This window comes from Catharus ustulatus, chromosome 1 (assembly GCF_009819885.2).
Source record: "Catharus ustulatus isolate bCatUst1 chromosome 1, bCatUst1.pri.v2, whole genome shotgun sequence".
Lineage (NCBI taxonomy): Eukaryota > Metazoa > Chordata > Aves > Passeriformes > Turdidae > Catharus > Catharus ustulatus.
The window spans coordinates 25,851,714-25,877,374 of NC_046221.1; the positions used below are offsets into that span (position 1 = coordinate 25,851,714).

Genomic DNA, 25,661 nt, shown 5'->3' on the forward strand with positions numbered 1-25,661 from the left:
TGGAATTCTTATCTGATATTTTCCTAACAGGCAGCTCTTACTGTATTCCCAGGGCAGCAAGAAAAAAAGCCGCCTCAGAAGAGCACTGCCAAATGTAATTGTTCAGACCCTGGGGCTTGAAGGCATGTTCTGCTTCCCACCTCTTTGTTCCAGGGTGGCCCCTCCTGCCTTCCTCTTTGTTAACTCCTCATGCTCAGCTCCCTGCACCCCAGCAGGGGCTTCTCTGTGTGGGGGGCTTCTACTCACTGCCCTACAGTAGCTTGGGAGCATGGTGTTGCCTCCTCTCTTTCCTGCTTTGAGTTGTGTCCATGAGACAAGAGCTGGAGCCAGACAGAGGTATTTCACCTAACCACTAACTCTGCTGCTCCCACATGCTCCAGGACATGACAGTGTCCACTGTGCCAAAGAATTACTTGAATAATCATGGGAACTGCAGAACACATTGCTCAATTTTCTGTGATAAAACTGCTGCTGCGAAACAGCCTGGAGGCAAATAGAAGCTTAATCAAACAAAGGACATTGATGCATTGATTAAACAAGTTACTCTGTTCCCAGTCACATGTAGAATACAGTCTCAAACATGTGGGATCATTCATACTATTCAAGTTAACCCTCTAGCCACTTGATTCTTTCACAGAGCAACAGGAAAATGGCAAAGGTGCTAAAGGATCTTAGGAAAAGGCCCAACGGACTGAGAGTAAACACAAAGAATGATAGCACCTTACTCTGTTCATGGAAGCTAACTTAGATCACCTAAAGCCAAGAAAATCATGCTCTCAGGGATAGTGATGTGTCTTTCCTTGACCCTCAGGCAGCAGCCCTGAATGAGGCTTTGCACGGCAGCATTTCTATTTTGTTTTCAGTTGCAGAACATTTGGGCACCTGGTGAGGACTGAAACTGGGTAAGTGGAAGTAGATTGAGTGGAGCATTGGAGTGCACAGTGCCAGAGAGAATTTAGGGTACTGCACTTACCTCTGTTTTTTTGAGAGTCTAAAAACCTCATAATGGTGTTACCCAGCTAGGTGTAAACTTTAAACTGTGTTTTAGTCAAATATATAAACTGATTGTGAAACCTTCCAATAGACCAGCAAGATTTGAGTCAGTGTTTGTTTATGGCCAGACGTGCTGCAAACCATGCTCACTAAACTTCCCAGGAGCATGAATGAGCCTCAAAGTGCTTCAAAATTGGTGCTTTGGACTGGTCACACACCCTAGCTGTTTGTAGTCATGCTGGCAGGAGAGCTCATGGCTACTGCCTGCTCACGTATCTGCCCCTTCTCGACTGCAGGCTCAGCCACTCACGTGAATGGTCCCCAACCTGTTCAGCCAAAACTGTGATGCGCTGTCAAGAGCCTGCTGCACGCTCTGTTTACCTGGACATGGGCCAGTGTGGATGAAAAGGTTCAAAGGAGAAGCTGAGCTTGCTGTTCAGAGGTGTTCACAAGCTCTGTTGCAGGAGTGAGAGAGGAGAGGAGTGAGATGGATGAGAGCAGTTGAGGGCAGGGCTGGCACAGTGGTGTCCAGAGAGGTGGAATCTCAGGTATCTCAGAATCAATCCACCCTCTGGTGTCCCTCAGGTCTTAATGAGGCAGAAGACATGGTTGGTCTACTGCATCATCCCCTAAATCCATGCAAGTGAATTGGGTGCAAAATCATTCTCACAAGCTGTGCCAGCAGACAGGGTCTGGAGGTACAATCTAGTCAGAGCTTCCTTAAAATGGGAAAGGGGCAGGCTCTGGTGTCCATGTGTCATTGCTGATTCTTCCACACGTGGGTCCAGGCTCAATTGGAGCAACGAACTTGAATAGAAAAATCATCAGCTCTGTGATACATTATCCATGGAAGTGTACAGAATGTGGGAAGTAGCAGCTGCTGGTGGCAGAAGTTACAGCTGTGTGCATTATTTCTTCCAAATGGATTTTGAGAGCAGAGGTTTAGACCCCAATAATAGTGATAGAAAGGGTGATGGTTTGGGGTTTTTTTATTGTTAAAGTGCCTTTGGACCAAATTCACAGCTCCCAAATGAGAGTTTCCTTGTCCTGCTTCCCTTGAATCTACCAGGTGCACTGTTCTCTTGTAAAGTGGTGGATGGCTTGGCAGGAATCTACCTGGGAAAGAGAAGAAGTGACAATAATTTGCAGATACTGAGAAATTTTGAGGGAAGGCATTTCTAATTTACAAGAGGAGAGTGTACGTCCTGCAGAACTTGAGCTACTGACTCAGTCTGCAGAAGCCACCTGGTTTTCTCTGGACATGCCAGAATCTCCACTGCCTTATCTCTTGAAATAGCAAACATTTAGGGGGAAGGACAAAGGTTACCAGAGGTGCCTACTGTCAAACATGTCAGAGTGGACAACTGGGAGTTACTATTAGATATAAAGTAATTGATGTTTTTGTGGATAAATTGTTACTTCTTACGGTGTTTTAAAATTAATGTCATCATGAAATTATGATTTTTCATATATGATACTATGTATATATAGATACATATATATATAAACAAAGCAAATAAATATGGATGTTGCATATCTACTATACAGCAGTGGAAAATGGGAATACAAAAAAGTGTGGCGCTGGTTTTTGAGTTCTCATTGCATCAATCTAACTGAGTCAGTGGAATTCAAGGTCACCCTGTGCTTTACAAGATGACCTCAGCATCTTGCAAAATTGAGCTTCTGTGAAGAAAATGTTTTATTTGCCATTTGAATCATCACGAAGATCTTTCAAGTTCATTCTCTGCATAAGTGAAGAAGAGTGAACAATGAAATAAGAAAGAATAGTTTTCAGGAATGCTGAAAAAAGTGAATTTCAGAATAAAATCAAGTCAATCCTATGGTCATAGTGTCTTATTATCAAAATAAATTAAGAGCAGTTTGACCCTGAAGAGATGTTTAAGCAAATTATTCAAGCTTTCAAAATTTTCCTCTTCCTTCCTTTTTATTCCCCTTATAAATATTTTTCTAGTTGTCTTAAGAATTACCTGTAGAAAATAACATTGCCTTTGTGATATTTGAGATAAGTGATATAGAGCAAGTACCAGGGGTTTTAAGGTTGTTAGGGATGAGTAAAATGTAAAACCAAAATGAAGGAGAATAATATGATTGAACTAGCATGTATTTTAATTAAAACCAGATATTGCACATTTAGTGAAGATTACTTCTGTCTGATATGATTTTGTGTTGGTTTTTCATCATCCATGTTATTTCATTTGCATTTTCTTCTTCTTTTTAGTACCCCGAATTGATGGTTGCATCTTATAACAATAATGAAGATGCTCCACATGAGCCTGATGGAGTAGCCTTGGTGTGGAACATGAAGTTCAAGAAAACCACACCAGAATATGTGTTCCATTGTCAGGTAAGGCTGAGGAAGCCATTGGTTTTATGCTTTAGACAAAACAATTTACTACATGGTGCATCTCCCCACTGTTTATATGAAAAGGTTAAGGTTTAAAATGGGCATTTTTAGTAAAAGTACAAGTGACAGTCCAGTGCTTTTAGAAGGCAACCAGCCTTCTCAAACAAAAGCCTGTCAGGGCTGCATGTCATTCTTTGTCTATTTAAAACAGTCCCTAGGAGATTTAGTTCATAAATCCCTCACACTTATGAAGTAACTGTGGTGTACCACTTCCTCATCCAGGCAGTAACACATGCTTTCCCACCCACGTTCACTTCCTCGCATCCTCTGCATTCAAGCTGCCTACCCCTGCCTTGGTTCTGCTCAATATCATGTTTTGCCTTTAAAATTGGGTAGTAAACTTTGCATTTTTGGACATGTGTCTGACTTCCAGCTTGATCAAAATGGTCTTGATTTTAAGAACTACTCCACCAATTCAACTTTAGGTCAGTCGGTTTGACTGTCCTTTAAGTCAGCAAAATAGTGCGTCACTTCACTCAGTGCTACTTTACAATTATGCTGGCTTAGAAGTTAATGGACAATTCAAAAATAGTTGAGTGTTTTATTTCTTTATATCTGTTTAAACGCTCCTCTTTTGCCACTGCTTTTGTGTGTGAAATGGCACAGCCTCATGTTGACAGAAGTGTTCAGGTCACTGGCTCTATCTCCATCAAACTGTCCAAAGTGTAGAACAGGGCTTGGGCCAAATTTCAAACCTCTTCATTAATATCCCTCTGTGGTAATTAAATACAGGACAGTGGTATTCAAAAAGCCATATGGAAAAGTTTCAGCAAGTAAAACTTAACAATCAGAGATTAGCAAAATGCAGATAATTCTGTGGTAAAAATTGCTTCTCTTGGAAGGATATGTATTACCTGGCTAATTGTGTAAGCTAAGTGTCATTTTACATTTGAGGACCAAACATCTTTTTGAACTAAGTTTATGTTTGGACTTGGGTACATTATCAGATGTAACATAGTGGGAGGGAGTTGCTGGAATTGAAGTTGCTGCTTCAACCCGATTAAGTAACCTTTAATTCTGGGCATATTTTTCTAATTTGCTAAACTGAAAAACAACTTCACAAGAAGTTTGGGCCTGCAAATATGCCATACAGATTTATATACATAAATATGTGTGTGTGTGTGTGTGTGTGTGTGTGTGTGTGTGTGTGTGTGTGTGTGTTACCTTTGAAAGAGGGCTTGTATTTTCCTGGATATCATATTCAGCAGCCAGTGTGTTCTTTCAGATTGCTTAAAGTCTTAGCTCAGATCCCATGTTCAGATTCTTCTATGATGTAAATGAGGCTTAATGTTTTGAACAAAACTTCCAAGAGAAGAGATGGCATTTCTAGGAAGGATAATCCTTAAACTAGATTTTGTAAGATAATGACCAGATTCAGGGTAGTCCTCCTGCAAACACAGAGGAAGATTGACAAAAGCCATAACAATTTGTTCAATTAAAATTGTGTCTAGATACACTTAAACAGGAGAGGTATGACTTACTACATTGAAAGCAATGGGACAGGCTACATGCTCCTTTGGAAAAATACACACAGGACAAAGTGGTGGCCAGGGATTTGGCATGACTAAGCTTCTGTCTAATCCTCAGATTGTTGGATGTGGTCGCTTTTAGAACTGGAACCTTGAAACCAGTGAATTGGGAGACATATATGACACTGTACTTGCTCATATATCCTGGATCCACTCTCTTTCAGCTAAAGAACATCAGTTCTGCCCATGGGAAATATTTATTTTCTTTTCAAACTGACCATAGATATTTTGCATGATAAGTCCATTAAGAGTTGGGTCTGTCTTTGAACCACCATTATAGGGCTTTCGATGTGGAGTGTCTTCTGCATGTCTTCAGATCAGATGGGGATACCCACATGCGGTTAAATGGGGAAGCAAAAAGTATTCAACTTGGTCTCTTGAACACAGGTTTTGTTGTAACTGACTCAGATGGAAAATAAGAGAAGAATAGTATCTTAGCTCATAGTCTGGATTTCAGTTCTATAGATCATCATATTCTGTTAGTGGGAACTAACTCTGTAATCAGTCAGCCCCATATCATTTAAATTACCATATATCTAAAGAAACATTCCCTTGTTCAGTCCTGATTCAGTTATTCCTGTAGGCCTTCTGAGAGAGAGGCCCAATTTTGTTTCACCAAACCTTACAACAGCCCAGCCCAACAGCTAGAGACAAACACACACCTTACTGTTATAGCTAGATTGCCCAGATATGACAAACACACTTTGAGTGTATTTTCCCAATAGGGCTCTATTTTCCTGCCCAAAGGCTCTCTATAAAAACTGGTCTCAGTAAATCCAACAAGATGATGACTAATACACCTTTTGCCTTTCAATCTTTGGGGCTCAGAGAGCAAGACACAAGGAAGCAGAAACTCATTTCAGGTGTGACTGTCAATGAGCTTTTCCAAGCCACTTCTCAGAAGCCAAATCAATAAATAGGTTTATGAAGGCATTTCTGTGAAAATTCTAAGAAATTTCACCTCAGGGGTTCTGCTAACTTCAATAGAGATAGATCTGTGGAGCATCTCTGGATGGCTAAAGAGCTGACTGGAGTGCAGCAGGGAGAACTTCAGACACCAATTATGTACATTTGGTAAATTCTTGAAGCTAGAACCTTTAATGATTTCCTGTCTTTCTTGATATATTATTCAGATGCATACCATGGAATTTCTTCATTTTCTTTACTTCCTTCTGAAGCTGTTTTTAATCTTACTTAGGAGAACATGAAATGCTGAAAGTTGCCAGAACCAAAGGGCTTCAACTAAAGTTGTCTATCAGCCATGACAGACAATGATGTAAAAACCTACTGGCAAGGATGTTTTTGCCTAACTTCAGTCAGCAAAACATTTGATTTCAGTCCTCAAATGTGAGGGGTGGCATATTCTGTAAATATGAAAATCTTACCTAATTTAAAGTCATATTAAGTTATTGTCTCATTAATAAAATTTATGTGGTAGTAAATTTCATATCTCTACAACGTGTTGTGTTACAAATACTGGGTTCAATTTTAGTTAATATTCATGAAAAGAAAAAACACAATTGGCGCCAAATGGACATACTTACTCATTAATTCATGTGAACTGCCATGTGCTCTATCAGATGCTTTCTAAAATAGTCCTGATGGCTGCTACTCTCATCTCCTATGGAATATTTTTTTCTTCTGTGTGTTTTATTTTTGCCCTTCTTTGGGTTTTTATATTTCTGCTTTATGTGCTGACAGTATTTTAGCTGTGACTCTCAAATTTTTTCCTCTGTAGCTCATCATACATTTCTTTACCACAAGGTTAGAAATAGGAAAGCAGGGAAGAATGAGGGATTGGGCAATTTGTTCATTTGTTTTCCTATGCAAGCAAAAATTGTTGTCTCAGAAGCAAAACTGGACAGGCAGGGTGATATCATTTGCCAAAGGAATGAATGCTCAATTCTTTCCCTAGGTAGTGAGAAATGAATTGAGCATGCAGTTAATACTGCAGAGTGCAGACTGGGAATATCTTTGTAGGGAAGAGTCAGGGATGTCCTCTTCCCCCATGCTGGAGCATCACATACTCTTGGTGTAATCCAGAGCATTCCAAAGGCAAGACACATGCCTTTCAGAAGTACTTTATGAAACCATGCAGATGAGTCATCCCTAGTTGGGTTGGTTTGGCAGTATCCAGAGATGGAATGAATTCCAGCAACAACATGGAAATCACATTGACTCTCCCTTGGTTTAGTTGGGAGAATTTCAAGCAGTGGTTCACACTGCTTCTCTCAGCTACTGCTGGTTTGTGTTTAGGTGGGGGTGACAAAAACAGAAATAGTATCTTATAGTTATTGATGATCTTACTCAACATGTGCTCAACCCTATATTGATTTCTGCAATGCATGGGGCTGGCCTTGTATGTCAACATTTCTGCACCAGTGATTGGTAGAGTAGCACCAACCATATTTCTCAATATTTCTGTCTTTTTCAGAAAGTGTTTTTATGTTCTTAATGTGTTTTTTCCCTGAACATACAAATAAAAATCTACATTATCCATTCATTATGAGGATTATTTGGACTACTCATCATCTCTGCCCCTGATATTCTTTCTGTTTCATGGTGGTCTGATCTAAGTTTTCTAAGCCAGAGTGAGCTGAAGAAGTATCTGAAACTGTGCAGCAACTATGCAGGTGAGGCAAATGGGAATTCAGAGTTTGCAGTAGAAGGGCTAGTAGATAATAGTCAGCTTTATAGCCCTTCTTTCAGCAGGGCCTGTTAGCATGTGTATAGCACTGCTCTTGTATCAGATCTTATAGCTTTTGGGTTAGAGCTGATCTGCAGAGACAGAAGTCACAAGCAAAAGAAATAATCAGTGTATCTAAGGGACTTGAGGGTATTACAAACCATTTCCTTTCTTCTGGAACTGAAGAGGGGTTATTAAAGTTGGTTGAGGTATCTGGATCTCAGCCTCAAACATCCATCATTTCAGGAGAGGAGGGGTGGAGGAGGAAGACAGCTAAAGATACTAGTTTCATGCAAATAAACCAAATTGAATGTTACTTTCTGATTTGGAGGACTCTGCATTGTTATTGGAAAGTAAAGAATTCTGCTTTACTACACCCAGTCTAATGATAACAGAAACAAAAAATTACTGCATTGACTGTCTTTTGATTTATTATGGATTATTTCCTGATGTTCTAATTTCCTCTTTGTCAACTATGTCTTTTAAATGTCTCAAAAGGGCAGTGAGAAGTACTGATCTGACACCTAGAAGCAACTATACTCAGTCTATTTTTAAAGGAGAGCACATATGAAGTAGCTTTTATTTGAGTAAGCAGTAACCATATAAGAGTTCTTTCAAGGAGTTAGATTGACTTTTAGCATAATCACAAAAGTATTTCAGCAGTATATCACTTTCAGTAGCTGCAGCTATTTCTGTCCTTTTCCTAAAATGCTATGCAGTCAGATTTACTTGGTTAGTTCCATCCTTTTACTAAACTGTCAGGTTTTTTTGTGGGAAAGAGGATTTGTGTTTTCTATTTTAATTTCAAGAAAAGCTGTCCATGCTTGGAAAATATTGGTGGATTGGGTACAGAAATCAGCTACTCAGCTGCACCACAAAATGTTTCATTCTCCCCTAGCTTTTTTGTAGTGGCTTCCATACACTGCCATTAAGTTATGTGTTTGACCACTCTTCATTGCTTATCCTGGTGTGGTCTTTCCCTTTTCAACTAAATGGATGGAGTCATAAATGCATATCTTAGAATTAGATGCATTGAGGTAAGGGAAAGGCTATATTTAGTGGCTGATATTGGCCAGAGTTGCTTCATTTTTTTTTCCTGATTTGGTTCCTTTGTTGTTGTCTGCTCTTTCAAAATCAACATAAATTCCTTCAGATGTGCCTTTTGGTCCAGCAGCCTGCCTTCTAAAGGTGCTGAGCGCCCAAATCCACAAGACTTGTGTGTGGAACAGGCTGAGGTAAAAGCCTGAATGACTAATATCCTCCTTTTCCTCTTGTCCTTGAGTTTCCTTCTCTGTGGAAGCCAGACCAGAGCTCAGTCCCTCCAGAGCTTCTAAAGAAAAGAAGTACTACAAGAAGTTTAGGAAAGTCCAGAAAGTATGGTTGGAATAATTTAAAAATGAAGAAAATTTTCTCTTGTAGTTATAATGGTGCTTTTCAACAAAAACTTCCTCACCTTGTTAGCCCTAAGTTTCAAGGAAGGATTCAGTTCTTCAGAGACATACAAGAAATGAAAGACCCTGAACTCTCTCTAAGCTTCACAAATTTTCCTAAGTAAAATCGATCCAAAAATCCAGCACATCCAATTCCAGAGCTGGTTTACCTAATTCCTCCATTTCTAGTGAGAGGGGTACCTGTGAACAATCTTTAAAGGGCGGTAAATGTCAGAGAAGACGTGTTTCTGAGCTGACTGCAAATTTTCCCAAAAAACCCACAAACCTTCTTTGGAATAGAAAGTTTTTTCCAACCTGAGTTTCCCCCTGACCCTATGATCCTAAACATGAATCAGATTCTGCCTTTTTTTTCATAGTAGTTCACTGGTAAATGGGCCTCTGAATGTCTGCCTGTGAAGATACTGAGACAGCAGTCATAGTGGGAACACCTCAGCACCCAGGGTCCCAAATTTGTTGTTTTTGTAACACATACAAAAATGTCATTCATACCAAGAAGGGCTTCTTCAGAGGTAAAGGAGCTGTTTGATTTAATTTCATGTGCATCATCGGCAGGATGATCTTTGTGTAAAGCTTTGTTGTGCCTTTTCTCTGGCACACTCTGCTGCTCTTACATTTGTGCCTACATGGTTATCTGCACACTGTAATAATTAATGCAGATGCATAGTTTTGCCATTTTGAATTACAGTTTTGGGGAAGTTCTAATTCTAACTATATGACTGGGAGAGAAGAAGAGTTTCAGCTACAGCTTGTGATAGAAAGACATACTTAAAATATGTACTTTGTTCCTATTTAAAAACTTTTGTCCTCTGCCATGTTTCTATTTGGAATGTGGAAACACAGAGCACAGTTTGTACCAAGAAGGTGTCAGTAAGCAAGACCCCATGTCTTGTCTCTTAGGCTTTTGTTTTAGATTCTTCCCTCTGTTCTCAGCTAATACCAGTTGTCGTTTTTTGTTCTTCCCATTGGAGCCTTTGTTGATTAAAAGTAACTATCACTTGGCTTAAGATTAGTGCCCCAATACTTGTGGAGAGATTGTGTGTGAATTGGTTGAAGTTACAGTCATACGTCTGAAGCCTAAGGGTAGTACTTGGAAAATGGTTTTTGGTTTCTTAGGTGAGAGCAGAGACCTGCCTGCAGCAGATTGGTAGAGGGCGACAAAGAGGACCACCTGTACAAGGGATGGAATCTCCTATCTCCTGTCAAAGCCATTGGTGGGGGAGGACAGAAAAAGTACTGAGAAAGTGAAAATGTATATTCTGGCTTGGGTGCCACAATGTCTTAGCCAGTCCTGAAATCACCAGTCTTGCTTTACTGCTGAAATGCCACAGCTGTCAGCATGGAATCTGCTAGCATCTGCAGTTCAAAACCAACTATGACATGTTTGCCACATAGCCCTTCACCTTTCAGTCCTAAAATCTCTTAAACCTGACTTATTTCCACAGAACTCAAATCATTATATTTTTCATAACAAGAGTGGGAGAAGGAAACCGTCTTCCAGGCAAGGTCAGAGAGCAAATAAGCACCATTATTTAGACTAAAGGGATGTCACAAAGTTGCATACCTTCACTTATGTGTCTTTAAAAACCCTTACTAAAGCTGATTTTTCCACGATGACTTGGATCTCTTGATGTCTTGTACAGAACCCTGAAGAGCGACACACCCATCAAAGCCAATTTGTATAACAAAATAATTGTACGCCATGTCAGTCTGTGAAATGACTGCTTGTACAAAAGGTGGGTGTACTTCCCCTATTAGTAATTAACATTCTGAATTATTTGAGGACTGTGTTTATCCAAACTAAGTCTGCTAGCAACAGAATACTCCTTTGCTTAGAGCAAGACTTAACAAAGATCATCTTCCTTGTTTGAAACTGAGATTTCAATTATGAATCAAATAATTAGAAAGTGACAACTTTGCTTGTCTTGGATAGAAAATTTCAGGCACATCTAAGCCTTTTTTGGAGGGGGTAGATGTCATACATTTAAATTATACACTGTCACTGCTAGCAATAGCACTGTGCTTTTTGCAAGTGTGAAAATAGAGATTTGTAATGAACCTGTACTTAAAGATGCCATTTCTCTTCCTAAAGTTCCATAGTCTTCCTTTCAGACCAAATATAAAGAATATGATGGCTACTTGAAACAGTGAGTGCTCAATTTTTTATTTATTCTTTATTTCATTGATAACTTGCATTATATCTTTCTGAATTACAGGCATCTAAAATGCAATTCAGAGAAAGCTTAACTTTTGAATTTGCCGAGTTGGACATGCAATATTTTTAAACTTCAGCTAGCTAAGGGAAAAAAAAAAAACAAAAAAAGATCTCAGTCAAAAACTATATTTCATAGGAGAAAATTATAGTGACATTGATGGTTTGCCAAAACCTCAAGCAGTGACAAAATCCACAGTGTCCCAAAAGAGATGCCTTTGCAAAACCATTCCTTTGCAGATGGCTTAGATTATTGATACTTACAAACACATGACATTATTCGTTCAACTCAGAATTTTGAAAATCTCTGTTGATGAAAAAATGCAGATTTGTCACACTATCCCAAAATTGCAGAGAAAAAAAAAATCACCAAATCCTGCCATTGTTTTGTTCCTGGGGTTGTTTTATAGTTTAGAAGTTGTTGATTTGGTTACATTTCAACATAACCTAGTGTAAAAAGGAAGGAAGGGAAAAAAGAACCCAATTTTCCTGTGTTGATATTAACATTACATTTTATATATTTTTTGTATGTTTGAAACTCCCAGTGCTAAAAGGGTTTTAGATGAACAAGAAATGCAGGATCAGATGTGAAATCAATAAGTCACTGAGATCCTTCCACCAATTTTTTTCCATAAAGGATGTAAAATACCATGCAATTCCCTAGCTGCACTGCAAATGATGGATAAACAGCCATAGGCATGACTTTTCTGTTTGGGTTATGTAACTGTTCTCAGTGCAAACTACTTGCAATGAAGAGTACATTTGGTCCAAATTCAAGAAAATTATTTCACCTCATGATATTTGTCTCTGTGGGAGCTCTATGTGAGGAGTGAAGCCTCTTTTTGTGTTACCTGGCACAAAATATAAAACAGTTACTCTTCTAAATTGCTGTAAAAGGCCCCAGAAACCAAGGAATCCATCATTACAGCCCAGGATACAACTGTCCACTGCCTTAAGTCTAAAATCAACAGTTTTCTGCCCTCTGCCCCCATGGCTGGATGACTGACAAGTACTTCCTTAAAAAGAACTTTTGTATATGGACAACATTGATTTAATGATGATTAACACTCCTGGCTTCCCACAGAGGGAAAGCAGAAGCACGTGCTGTGTGGCTGAGATGCTGATATTATCCTTGGAAGATGTTTCCCATGGGGTAAAGAGAGAGAAAAATTAAAGTACAGTAATTTCACGACCATAAGGCGCACCGGACTATAAGGCGCACCCCCCGGGAGCCGGCACATTTTGCAACTTTGTAGATCAGATAAGGCGCACCGGTCTATAAGGCGCACCGGGTTTTTTTTTGCAGCGAGGCTCCGCCCCCAGCTCCTCCCGCACGCTTGCTGGCCGAGGCCACGCCTCAATCCGGCAGCCATTGGCTCCCGGGCCTGCCTGTACCCGGCAGGGCCGGGCTATGCCCACCGCCGCTCCGTGCAGCATCCCCAGGGCCCCGCTGTTCCGGGAGTTCCCTGGCGCTCCGGGTGACCCAATGCCGGCAGGCTTGCCCCGTGCCGCCGCTGCCCCGATTCCAGCTGCTTGCCCCCTCCCCGCGTGGCAGCCGCTCCGATTCTGGCGGTTTTCCCCCTCTCCGCATGGCGGCCGCCGTGCTTCTGGGGGTTTTCGCCCCACCCGCGCGGCGACCGCCGTGATTCCGGGGGCTTTCGCCCCCCCCGCGTGGCGGCCGCCGTGTTTCCGGGGGCTTTCGCCCCGCCCGCGCGGCGACCGCCGTGATTCCGGGGGCTTTCGCCCCCCCCGCGCAGCGGCCGCCGTGCTTCTGGGGGTTTTCGCCCCACCCGCGCGGCAACCGCCGTGATTCCGGGGGCTTTCGCCCCCCCCGCGCGGCGGCCGCCGTGTTTCCGGGGGCTTTCGCCCCGCCCGCGCGGCGGCCGCCGTGATTCCGGGGGCTTTCGCCCCACCCGCGCGGCGGCCGCCGTGATTCCGGGGGCTTTCGCCCCCCCCGCGCGGCGGCCGCCGTGTTTCCGGGGGCTTTCGCCCCGCCCGCGCAGCAGCCGATCCGATCCCTGCGGCTTTCGCCCCCCCCGCGCAGCAGCCGATCCGATCCCTGCGGCTTTCGCCCCCCCCGCGCAGCAGCCGATCCGATCCCTGCGGCTTTTGCCCCCCCCGCGCAGCAGCCGATCCGATTCCTGCGGCTTTAACACCCCCTGCAAGGGAGCCGTCCCAATGTCGGCGGGCCGGCCCCGCGCGGGGGTGGCCCCGAAGCCGGCGGGTCCGCCCCGCGCGGGGGCGGCCCCGATGCCGGCGGGGGCGGCCCCGATACCGGCGGGGGCGGCCCCGATACCGGCGGGTCCGCCCCGTGCGGGGGCGGCCCCGATGCTGGCGGGACGGCCCGCGCGGGGGCGGCCCCGATGCCGGCGGGGGCGGCCCCGATACCGGCGGGGGCGGCCCCGAAGCCGGCGCGTCCGCCCTGCGCGGGGGCGGCCCCGATGCCGGCGGGGGCGGCCCCGATACCGGCGGGTCCGCCCCGCGCGGGGCGGCCCCGATGCTGGCGGGACGGCCCGCGCGGGGGCGGCCCCGATGCCGGCGGGGGCGGCCCCGATACCGGCGGGGGCGGTCCCGAAGCCGGCGCGTCCGCCCCGCGCGGGGGCGGCCCCGAAGCCGGCGGGGCGGCCCCGAAGCCGGCGGGTCCGCCCCGCGCGGGGGCGGCCCCGATGCCGGCGGGACGGCCCTGCGCGGGGGCGGCCCCGATGCCGGCGGGGGCGGCCCCGATACCGGCGGGTCCGCCCCGCGCGGGGGCGGCCCCGATGCCGGCGGGGGCGGCCCCGATACCGGCGGGTCCGCCCCGCGCGGGGGCGGCCCCGATGCCGGCGGGGGCGGCCCCGATACCGGCGGGTCCGCCCCGCGCGGGGGCGGCCCCGATGCCGGCGGGGGCGGCCCCGATACCGGCGGGACGGCCCGCGCGGGGGCGGCCCCGAAGCCGGCGCGTCCGCCCCGCGCGGGGGCGGCCCCGATGCCGGCGGGACGGCCCGCGCGGGGGCGGCCCCGAAGCCGGCGCGTCCGCCCCGCGCGGGGGCGGCCCCGATGCCGACGGGCTCTCACTTCCGGGGTGGCAAATGTTGCAACTTTGTAGATCAGATAAGGCGCACCGGACTATAAGGCGCACTTCCGGTTTTGGGGGGAGATTTTAGTCAAAAGGGTGCGCCTTATAGTCGTGAAATTACTGTACATTTATTTTAGTGTAGAATGACAAACAAATGTCCTACATACAAGAAGCAATATGCCTTTAACAATTTGTCATGTTGGAGAGATCAGAGTGTTTTCGTTATCTCTACTACAAAATGTGCCAGAGTGCATTAGGACCTGTGATTAATTCATTTGATTGCTCTTATAACACCATTCAGTATTTTTGTAGCTAAGAAAAATATCAATCCCACTTCAGTTCTGTGTTGTTCAGGAACATATACTAAATTACCAGTCATTTCATGGACAGAAAAATATGCTTAACATTTGCTATCTCATGTTTACATCTGTAAATAATAGACTAAGCCAAATTTAGAGTGGAGTTGTGCAGAACTACTGACATGAGCTGCATTATGAAATGTCCCATCACTGATGGGAGTGAATGACCCAGGGATGCTGTTTTTTGAGCAAGAGGTGGTCCTCTGATACTCCAGGAGTCAGCAGATGTAAGATGGCATAACTATGCGGATTTAGTGTTACTAAGGCTTTCACCCTGAGATTGGAAAACACTTATCTCAATCCTTTCTCCTCTACAAGACTACTTATGGAAAAAATGTAGAAACCAAGCAGCTTAGCCTTGCAGGTGACAAAAGCAGGATGTGAATTTTCAGAAAACTAAGGTTTGTTTGGAGAAAGGGGAATTTAAAATTGTCTATAATGGGTTTCATTAATTCCTTTGGGATCTTAGCTGCTTCCTAATGCTCAATGGGTGCAGGGGCAGGCTACCGATACTAGAATCTCTACAGTAATTTACTGTAGGTGTCATGAACAGGGTGAAAGCAACTCATGTTTCCGCCCTCATTCTTAAATACAGACTTGCCTGTGGTATCTTCTGTGTTTCCACTAGATAGTTGTTTATTGTGCCTCTCAGTCTCCACATCCATGTGTAATGTTAATTTTCAATTATTTCCAATTATTTCCAATTACATAGTGACACTGCTTATAAATGGATTATATGGATTTGAGCAAATATAAAAGCCTGTTAGTCTTCATATGACTGACATCATGTACCTGGACTCACAATGTCCTGTGCAACATCCTTGTCTCTCAACTGGAGCGACATGGATTTGGTGGATGGAACACTCAGTGGATAAGGAATTGGCTGGCTGGTGGCACTCAAAGACTTGTGGTCAATGGCTCAATGTCCAAGGGGTGACCAGTGACAAATGGTGTCCCCAGGTGTCAGGGCTGGGACCAGCACTGTGTGACATCTTTGTCAGCAATGTGGACAGTGGGATTGAGAGCACCCTCAGAGTGTTCACTGACCACACCCAGCAGTGTGGTTCAGCTGACACACTGGAGGGCAGGGATGCCTCCAGAGGGACTTCCATGGGCTTGAGAGTTGGGCCTCTGCAAGTTTCATGAGACTCAACACAGCCAAGAGCAAGGTTCTGCACCTGGGGAGAGGCAGTGTCAAGCACAAATGCAGGCTGGATTGAGAAGGAATTGAGAGCAGCCCTCAGGGGAAGGACTTGGGGGTGTTGGTTGATGAGAAACCCGACATGAGCTGGCAATGGGGTTTCCATCCATGGAGGCAGTGAAAACCCAGCTGCACACAGTCATCAACAATCTGCTCCAGCTGATCCTGCCCTGACCAAGGGGTTGGACTAGACAACCTCTCGATGTGCCTCCCAACAGTGGGAATTCAGTGAGCCTGCCTCTGACATTTCATACTGGTTTTCGGTTCCCTGTCTCTGATATTGATATAGAAGTCTGCTAGGTTGAGATTGTCTCTAAGTCTACAGAGTCTTCCCAGGACCATCTGAACATCAGGGTGTCCTTCTTTCCTCACAGACTGGAGCTCATTTGCTTTCAGAAGACTTGAATTTAAAAATTGCTTGTTTAGGAAAGCTCTTATCAATTTGCTTAGCTGTGAGCAGGCTTCTGAGTTGTTAAAGTGTTCTTGGTTCAATATATTCAATCTTCTGACTGTGCCTTGGTTCTCATGGCCTTTGTATTTCTTGTGGGGTACCGGACTCAGTGCTACACTTGAAATTTATCTGTGAGTCTCTTGCAAGCAGCTGTGACTACTATACCCAACTTCACAGGCTGAGTTGTAGATAATTGTTCTTGCAGCATCTGTACTCGTTTCTAATTCATCTGTGGCTTCACATAGTTTGGTTGATCAAATGCATTGGTTTGAGGAACTGCTGCCATAGAAACCACAAAACCATCACCACAGCTTAAGAATAACTTGTGTTTCTATTCCTGTTCTCCAGATCTGGAATTTGCTATCTTTGTGGGCTCTCTAAAGTCTGACTCCAGTATTTCCAGAACTTGCCATCAAGTGATTATCTGTTGTGCTTTCACTGTGAGGAGAAGAGTCCAGGACACCAGAATCCCAACCTAAGTTCAGTCTCTGGGGGATCTCTTCTACATAGTGTTAGATGGGAGGCCTGAGGCCTGGTCCTGGTTCCAGCAGGAGGGAGATTCTGCCTGGAGAAGTGTGCAGCATTAAGAAGCTTAAGTCTTGAGACAAATGGCTGGGGCACTTCATGAGCATGGGTCTGACTGCCAAGATTACACCTATGTTCTGTATCAGATAATAGCAGAGAGATAATATCCAGAAGTAATTCAAGAAGAGTGACTTGAATTCCTGGATTTGTCCCTCACAGCCAGGTAATTCCCCAGGTAATTGCTAGATAGAAGTGGCTTCACCTTCAGAGGTGCTTTAGGAGTTGGCTAACTGCAGTACTTACAGAAGGCTTTGGTTTGCATGATGTTTTGAGTATGTGCCTCTCTAGATCTGATTGCATTTGCAGTGTTTAAAATAAGATGCTTATCTGGCATTTCTTACCTTTCCACCAAATAAATTTTTCAGGTAATGCTATTATTTGCTCAGTTTTAGAGGCCTTCATCAAACTGAGATGCTTCACTAGGGATTTTGTTACAAACCCATCATTATAAAGTAGTCTCTGTGCCACAAAACTTGCAACTATATTTAGCAGTGGTGGCAGGCAGTGACACCATCACCATACGTGTACAGCAGCTCTGGTCCAGAAGCCTTTGGCTAATGCTGAGTTGAGCCAGTGAGCCCTGCTGGATGCAAGCTGCATGCCAGACTGCCATGCTCAAGCTGACACTTACCATCTGCTCCAAATTGTGGGCAGCCTCTGGAATGGGAGGGGACGACAGAAGGTCTCTGCACTCCACCCACAGACACATGCCCTCAGGCTCCGGGTCTGAAAGGGTGGTGTAGACACATCACTTCAAGCTTGTCAATAATTTCATCAGAACAATTAAGAGTGTTCACAAATAACTGTAGAGTATCATGACCTAAATAAAATAGACAAACCAAGGAAGTGCTTGCTTCTCCAACATGCAGGCACACGGACATTAATTATTTGACTCTGAGCTCTGATAAGCAACCAGGTCCTAATCAGAGAAAAAAAACCCATATTTGGGTACTTAGCATCTAAGTAGTTGGGTGGAAAGAAAACTTCATTTTGATGTGCTGTTGTTATGAATTTACTCCTTATTTCTTCAGGCTTTAATCTTCTCATCATCAGTCTAACAAAGACAGTATGATGCTCAGCAAAGACTGTATTCTCAGGCTTGCATGTGTGTGCAGTAATTCAGGGTTACTGAATCAATTGCTTGCTGCAGTCGTGGATAAAGGCATGCAGAATGTCCCTGTATGAAATTTGAGAAGTATCAGGATTATCTGCTTTTGCAATACAGCAAGCAATTTTGCTGCTTTTCTGAGTCACCATGACACTGCTGAATTAATAAGAACAGCAAATGCACTTTGCAGAAGGGCTGAAGTGTAGACTCCCTTTTGCAAAGGCAGTTTGTGGACTTTTTTCCTGATTATTTTTCCCTTGTAGTTACATGGGCTGAACCTGCAGTTACAGGGATGAAAGCAGAAAGCTTCAGCTTTCTGCTCTATTTAAAATGAAGTCATAAGCTGGATATTGCCTTTCTGCAGACTTGGGCAGAGTGCTCTTATTCTACTGCAATACTCAGATGTCAGCACTGAGGCTAGATGTCAGAGTTACCTACCCTGTAAACTCAGCTAAGAAAGGCTGCATTTCCTGACATACTCTTTTCCTTCTTTTTAAGGACTTAGTACTTTTTCAATAAAAATAAATTTAATTTGTGGCTGCATTTCAGCTCCATTGGTTTGATGGTATAAGTGGAGCAATACCAGCTTTGGATTTAGAGCAGTCGTGTGGCTGAGTCTCTCTGGGTAGCTTTCATGTGGTCTGGTGAGACATTCTTAGAATCCCCAAACATTTTTGAAGATCCTAAACTGGAGACATTCACAATTCTTCCCTCCCTTTCTACCATTAATCCTTCATGTTTTAACAAGCACTGAAGTTAATACAGCCTACACTCTTTCCTGTCACACTGGGCCCCCTCCCTCCTTTCTTTCTCTTGAATAAAGCAATCTGTTCTTTCCCTTCCATACTCCTGTAAATCAAAGGGGTAGATGTCGACACACACCATAACCAAGTATAAACTTCCTTTTTTTAATTAAACAGAGTTCTGACATTTGGTTTGAAGAAGTGTTTGTTTGGTTTTATTTATTTTTTTTAATATATGAAGGATGTCAACTGCTTTTATTTTATTTTTAGTAGAGACAAATTTTGTATGGTACCGCAAATAATCTCTAGCACAAAATCTTTCAGATGTTATTTCATAGTTTAATAGGAAGACAGTTGGAAGGGAGCAGTACAGAAGTCTTGGAATTTGAAGCTTTTAGAATTGAAAGGTTGCCTCATCGGTTAAGATTTTTGTGCACATAAATCATGTTTTAACTTCCTTTTCAAATTTAATTTCAAACCAGCTGTAATTCTGTCGCTGTTCTCTCTGCTGTTTTCTTGTTTCAACTAATTATACTGAGACAGTTATATGAAACACAGAAATATCCAAATTCACAATAGCAGGTACTAAAAATAAACAGGACTCTTGGAAGGAACACAGGCTCTGTTTCAGTGTACAATACCAGGTGTCTCAGTAACCAGAGCAGTCACCCTAAACTTGCCTCTTTTAAGATATCTTGCACCTTTTGCTGTCCAAAACCAGAGAAAGGTCCCTAAACCAGAGAAAGTGTTCAGATCTGATACTGCTACTTTCCATGATTATTCTCAGTCCACGACCGGTCATGAAAAAAGGGTTTTATTTAATAATTCAGTTGCTATTTTATTTCTAGATGATGGTTTTAATCCACATTTGCAGTTGAAGTATATCATCCCTATGATGTAGGGGGACAAATGTGTATAGCAGTGCAGGAATGAAATGGTCTCTGAGTTGCCTGGTCAGAAGAAGGTTGGGCAGCTCTCAGAGGGACTGGGAGTGCTTAGACTCTGTAAATGCTGCTTGTGATGGGCAGGACTGAGAACAAAAGGTTATGAGTAAGTTGAGTGTACTTCTGGCCTTACTCTTTGTTTATTTATTCCTCAAGAGGGAAGACATAAGTGATCAGTGGTTTAGTCCCTGTTCTTCAGCTCCCAGGGATGAAGGACTATGACTATGGCACCTTTTCATGGTTTTAGCCAAGGAGCAGTACCAGAGCTTTGTCCCTCTGCTCTCAGTCCCTCAAGCATGGAAAAGGATCTGCCACTCCAACAAGAAGGCCAGCTGTGTCCTGGGGAGCATCAGGCACAGCATTGCCAGCTGGGCAAGGGAGGGGATTGTCCTGCTCTGCTCTGGGGCAGCCTCATCTTGAATAATGTGTGCAGTTTTGGGTGCCACAATATAAAAAAGACATTAAACTATTAGAGAGTGTCCAACGGAGGGCCATGAGGTTGCTGAAGGGTCTGGAGGGGAAGCCACATGAGGAGCAGCTGAGGTCACTTGGTCTGTTCAGCCTGGAGGAGACTGAAGGGAGACCCCATTGCAGTCAAAACTTCCTAATGAGGGGTAGAGGAGGGACAGGCACTGATCTTGGTGATGACCAATGACAGGGCTCCAGGAAACTTCATGAAGCTGCCTCAGGAGGGATTTATGCTGGATATCAAGAGAAAGTTTTTCATTCAGGGTGGTTGAGCACTGGAACAAGCTTCCCTAAGCAAGTGTTACAGCAGCAAGCGTGACAGAGTGTAGGTGTTTGGACAAGGCTCTCAGCACATGGTGATTCTTAGTGGGTCCTGTGCAGGAGTTGGACTTGGTGGTCCTGATGGGTCCCTTCTAACTCAGCATGTTCTATGATTCCATGATCTCAGCTGCAGGTGATTTCATTGCCCAGAGTTGTCTGTGTCAGAGTGACCCACAGCAGCATGCCACTGATGGTAGTGGTTTTTCACATGCATGTGCTCAGCTAGAAAATCCACCCAGGAGCTTCCTGAGAGCCTGCTGCAATATAACCTGGTCTTCTGGAGCCTAGAAATCCCTGTGAACTCCTCGGATTGCTTCTTCCCACTGACGAAGTATTGTTTTGAGATACATCTGGTGTCAGGCGTAGGCATATGGCACCAGTATGGCAATGCTGGCTCCGGGGGTGGTTTCCTGCAGAAGAGGTCTGGCTGAAGGCAGTAGTCACTGCCTATTGAGAGTTATTATTATTTAGCACCCAGGTCTTTGTGAACTTGTTTGACTGGTGGCTGGGCAGAGTGCCATCCCAGAGTATGGACATGAGCAGAGACAGCCAAGTCTCCAGGGCCTTACACACATCAGATGTGGCTGCTGAGGTCAGGCTTCCCAGTAGGGAGAAGCTAAATGACTGTCTGTCCCAAGCACGTGTACCTGTGGTTGACGGGATATGCCACCATTAATCCAAATCTGGGCTCCATTAAGCTTCTAAAATAAAAAACAGCTTTGCCAGCCACTTGAAGAGGGCTGGGGGCCTGTTTGGATCAGTGTATTAGTGGGGGGAGAGGGAGGGAGGGAGGGAGGGAGCAGGGAGGCAGAGGCAGCTCCACAGTGCTCCTCCCCACCAAGGCAGGGGGCAAAGGGTGCTGCCTTCCTCCCCTCAACTGCAGACCTCTTTAAGGACTGGACAACACTTCTGCTTGTGAGGCACAGCCCGGTCTTTGCTGTAACAAGAGCACAGACATCTTATGTTTTAGTTCTTAATTATGTTCTTGCAGCAGCTGGGAACAGAAGCTTTAGCATTGAGAAGCAGGATTGCTTGTTTGCCAGGCAAAATCCCCAGGTTTAGCAGCCTGAGCTCTCATGCTTGGCAGTGCTCCCACGTGGAACTAACTCAGGTTTGTTCCTCTGGCACTTGGAGATCTGCTTGCCTCCGCACAGGGGATGAGGCAGCAGCAGCAGTATTGTGGCCCCACCAAGAGTACAATACCTGGGTGGAAGATCACAAAGCCAGAAGCACCAGAAATACTTTAGTAAGGCCACTGAGAAGGCTAAGGGGAGACAGAAAAAGCAAAATCCAATAGGCCATATTTGCATAGAGGGAGAAAACACCTGAGCATTAAGCTGAAGTAAACACTGAAATTATTCACTGCACTGTGCAATTCAGAGAAATCCAGATGACCAGACACTGCGATTTTGCCTGTCTCTTGTGGGTCCCAACAGTTGCTCAGACAGATGCTTTGTGGCATCCATAAAAAGATAATGCTGGGAATCTCCTAGCCTTAAATGCTGCTTTTCTACTGTGAACACTAAACTCCCTGTGGAATTGCCTTCTGACATGATTCCTCCTACATTTATTTATGTGCTGTTGCCATATACTGTGAAACTAGCTATTTCTGTCCTCTGTAACAAGTAACTAAGCACCTCCAGTATAAAATATCCCTAACTGAAAAACTGGGAAGCTTTACCCTTGCTATTGGAAAGTGCCGTGAGATTTCCCTAGAAGGGTGTGGTAGAAGTGCAACCAAGGATATGCTGTTATTTTAAAAACCTGACCATGTACTGGTTCCTCCCCCTTTGAAGTCAGTGGCAAAGCTGTTTCAGAGGAGCAAGACTACTTGAGCAGGCAAACAAGAGGCAGCCTGGGGGCAGAAGAGGCTTACAGGGAATGGTTTCTGCTGCTGTCCTTGAGCACAGAGCTGTTCAGACAGACTGGAGACCTGTCAGGCACTCTCTCCCATTAAGACTAAGAAATGAATGCTTTTCAAGTTGTTAAATGAATGGGCTTGATCTTACAGCCCTTACTCATCTGAGTACTGCCATTAATTTTAAGAAAGTAATCACTATATTAAGTGCTATGGAATGGAGTCCTTAAATTGTTAAATCCTAATATTTGACAGAATTTTTTTATTGGATAGAAAAATAATGCTGACATAATTAAAAGGATGTGAACATTTCACCTTTTGAAGACTGCAAACTGCTTTTGAGTGAGTTGTAAAAGTACAAGCAGTGCAGAGAGCTCAAGCCCCTGTCATGTCTGGAGGTTATTTTTGAACTTTATGAAAAACACACTTTAGCAGTTTATATCCTGACCATTCAACTGTATTCTGGCATTCTAAATGCAAAAACATGCTAACCATGAAAGCAAACTTTTAAAAATACACTGTCCACTTGGCTTCTTTGCCCTGCTTTAGAGTCTCCCAAGTTTGTTTGGGACAAACTCGGGAACTTTGTTGTGGAATGACTGTTTGAATTGGGGTTTCTTAAAATACATGTGGAGCCTTGTAGCTGCTGTGGGGTGTACACAGTGGTGGAGCTGTACTATTTTAAAATCATCTGGCTATTTCACTTCATGTAAGAATATCTGTCAGCTTAGTTATAAGGAATGAGAGGGGTTGATTAAAACAAGCCATTAAACAAAGAGATAAAATGTAGAACATGTGCTGGGGGGTCGTTTTCATTATAATGTGTGGGGGGAATCTGTGGAAACTGGATGGCAGCTGCAGTGTAGCTGAGTTTTAAACCCCTCTTAATAGTACCTACATCCTGTTCCTTAGGGGTGGAGTTTCTTTTCCTAGGTCCTTTGGAAATGGTGTTTGGAAGCTACCTCTCATTGCTATGACTGACCATAGTGGAATTGCTGTGCTAAAGCACTTGCATATGGACTAAAATAGGCATTTATGTACACTAATCATCTAGTCATTAGGTACTAGACTATATAGCATCAGAGAAATGTATGCAGATGCGTTAGAGGGGAATGTATAAAGATGTCAAGTGAACAGCCAGGAGGATCCAGAGAGAGCAGAGAAGAAAAGAAGAAAGTAATGGCAGCTTTTTTCATTGCCTTGATTATCTTTTTAGATTAAAAAAATCCAGTAATAAATATCCTGCTGTATGCTGTAAGTGTGTCTGTTAAGTTCACTTAGCATACAATCTGGTTTTAAACAATTTATATCAGGCAAACACATGAATTCAATAAAAAACTGTTCAAACTTCCCATTTTGCTTTATTCTTATTAACCTAGTTATAGGTATCAAGAGTTAGCATAATTTATTCTAGCCCTATCAGAAGGGATTTCAAGTCTCCCATGAGTTCAAATCAGTCTCTAGCCACTAGAGAAATCATCATGAGGAGCAGTAAGAAAAGAAGGCAACACATCTGCCCATGTTCAAGGTTTTACAACCCCATCCACTTCTCCCAGAGACAGGGCCATTTTCTAGGTAGACACTGGGTCTAGTTCAGATTGGCAGCTCCAGTGTTCCTAATTCAACAAAGTTTACTTTGTTTTTTATGCAAATGAAACCTGGTAATTTAGTTAACCCTTTGTCATTGAGTAAAGTGTGTTCCCAGATAGGAATACCAACACTACAAAACATCCAATCACTAAAATATAAAAAAAAATTTGCGTAAAAGAAAAACATAGCAGTCAGGACCAATTTTTATAAATGGGAAACAATTATTTAAGAAGAACATGGAAGACTTGAAGGAGTTACTGCTTCTTGCTCTTGGTTGTAGCTTGTTGGCACATGAAGGTCTGGGGACTGTTCCCTTGAGGACTTCAGCCATTGTTTGTTATTTTAAAGGTGTTTAAAAGTGGTAGTTGAGGTAGATAACAATCTCCATACTGGCTTGTGAGGCAGTCTACCAGGTAGCCAGGGTAGCCATCACATCAGTCTGGCTCCTAAACATCCCCAGCTAAAGAAAATATACAAAGAGAACTCAGCTGCCATTAAGATGAGGAAAAACTCAATTCTGCTTAAACAGTGTAAAGTGTGGTTCCCTTTGTTGTTTAGAAGACTTTGGTAGCAGAGGAATCAGTTATTGATCCAACAATGAGACACAGCTTGTCAGCTGATGCTCTCAAGACAACACACCCTGAGGTGAACTTTGGAGGGTCTTTCACAGACTTACCTCAAGCTGCCTGAGTTGAAAGTTAGAAGAGAAAGGGGAAGAGCTCTCCCTAATGGGATAACGGGCCAGGATGTCATTCTCTATTTGGATGGCATCTGGTTAGTTGAAGTTCTCACTTCTGGAAATGAAATTAAGCCCTTTGCCATGACTCTTGTGGAGAGGATATGTCAGGTTTTTAGCATCATGCTCAGACTCATCCTATATTTTCCCTAGGACCAATGGAGCAACACATTTTCGGGTCCAAGCTAGTTTTTTCCATGTGTCCTGTTGGCTTTAGTAGAATTACTGGTGTGAAAGGAGTGTGAATTAAGTTTATACAGTGATTCCTAAAATACAAAATTCTAATTACATTATGCCTCTCTAGGGAGAGAACTGAAGATGGCTGACCATGTAACCCCTCTCTTTCTACCTCTTTTCCTCCAGTCCTCTGTGATGTCAGTCTGTTTTGCTCGCTTTCACCCAAACCTGGTCGTCGGTGGAACATACTCTGGCCAAATTGTCCTGTGGGATAATCGCAGTCACAGGCGCACTCCAGTTCAGAGAACTCCCTTATCTGCTGCTGCTCACACGGTAAGGATAAAAATCACCTCCTCCTTAGAGGAGGTGGTCAGCAGGGAAAAGCAGCTGCCTAGTTGTGTCTACAATGCCAGTTGACACACAGATGGAAATAGAAGTGTGGCCCCTGAAGGGTAAAAAGTAGATATGAGACATGAACAACCACCTCTTGTAAGTGCTTAATCATCACATGTTATACAATCAAGTCAGGACATTATTCTGCTTTCCAAGGAAGAAGGCAGGATTGAGTACAACACTGGAGTGAGGCACCTATGTGCCAGCACAGTGGCACTGTAATTCTTGTCCCCATGGTCTGTAAAGAGAGCCAGACCACTGTGGAGGCTGTATGTCTTTCAGTCCGACATGGCAGGCAATTCAAGTCATTATTGTTGTCTTGGTGTAGGCAAATTTCTCCTTTAAACCAGATTAGGCACCTATGAGGGTCTCACGGTGG

General features: G+C 43.9%; 1 protein-coding gene across 7 annotated transcripts in view; it reads left to right on the forward strand.

Moving 5' to 3' along the window:
* Positions 1 to 25,661, forward strand: part of DYNC1I1 (dynein cytoplasmic 1 intermediate chain 1) — a 186,583-nt gene that overhangs the window by 114,414 nt on the left and 46,508 nt on the right. For all 7 annotated transcript variants that reach the window (XM_033052408.2, XM_033052435.2, XM_033052451.1 and 4 more), the window contains 2 exons: positions 3,233 to 3,358; positions 25,076 to 25,222. In XM_033052408.2, the coding sequence (XP_032908299.1) occupies positions 3,233 to 3,358; positions 25,076 to 25,222 (273 nt within the window). The remainder of the gene's footprint in view (positions 1 to 3,232; positions 3,359 to 25,075; positions 25,223 to 25,661) is intronic.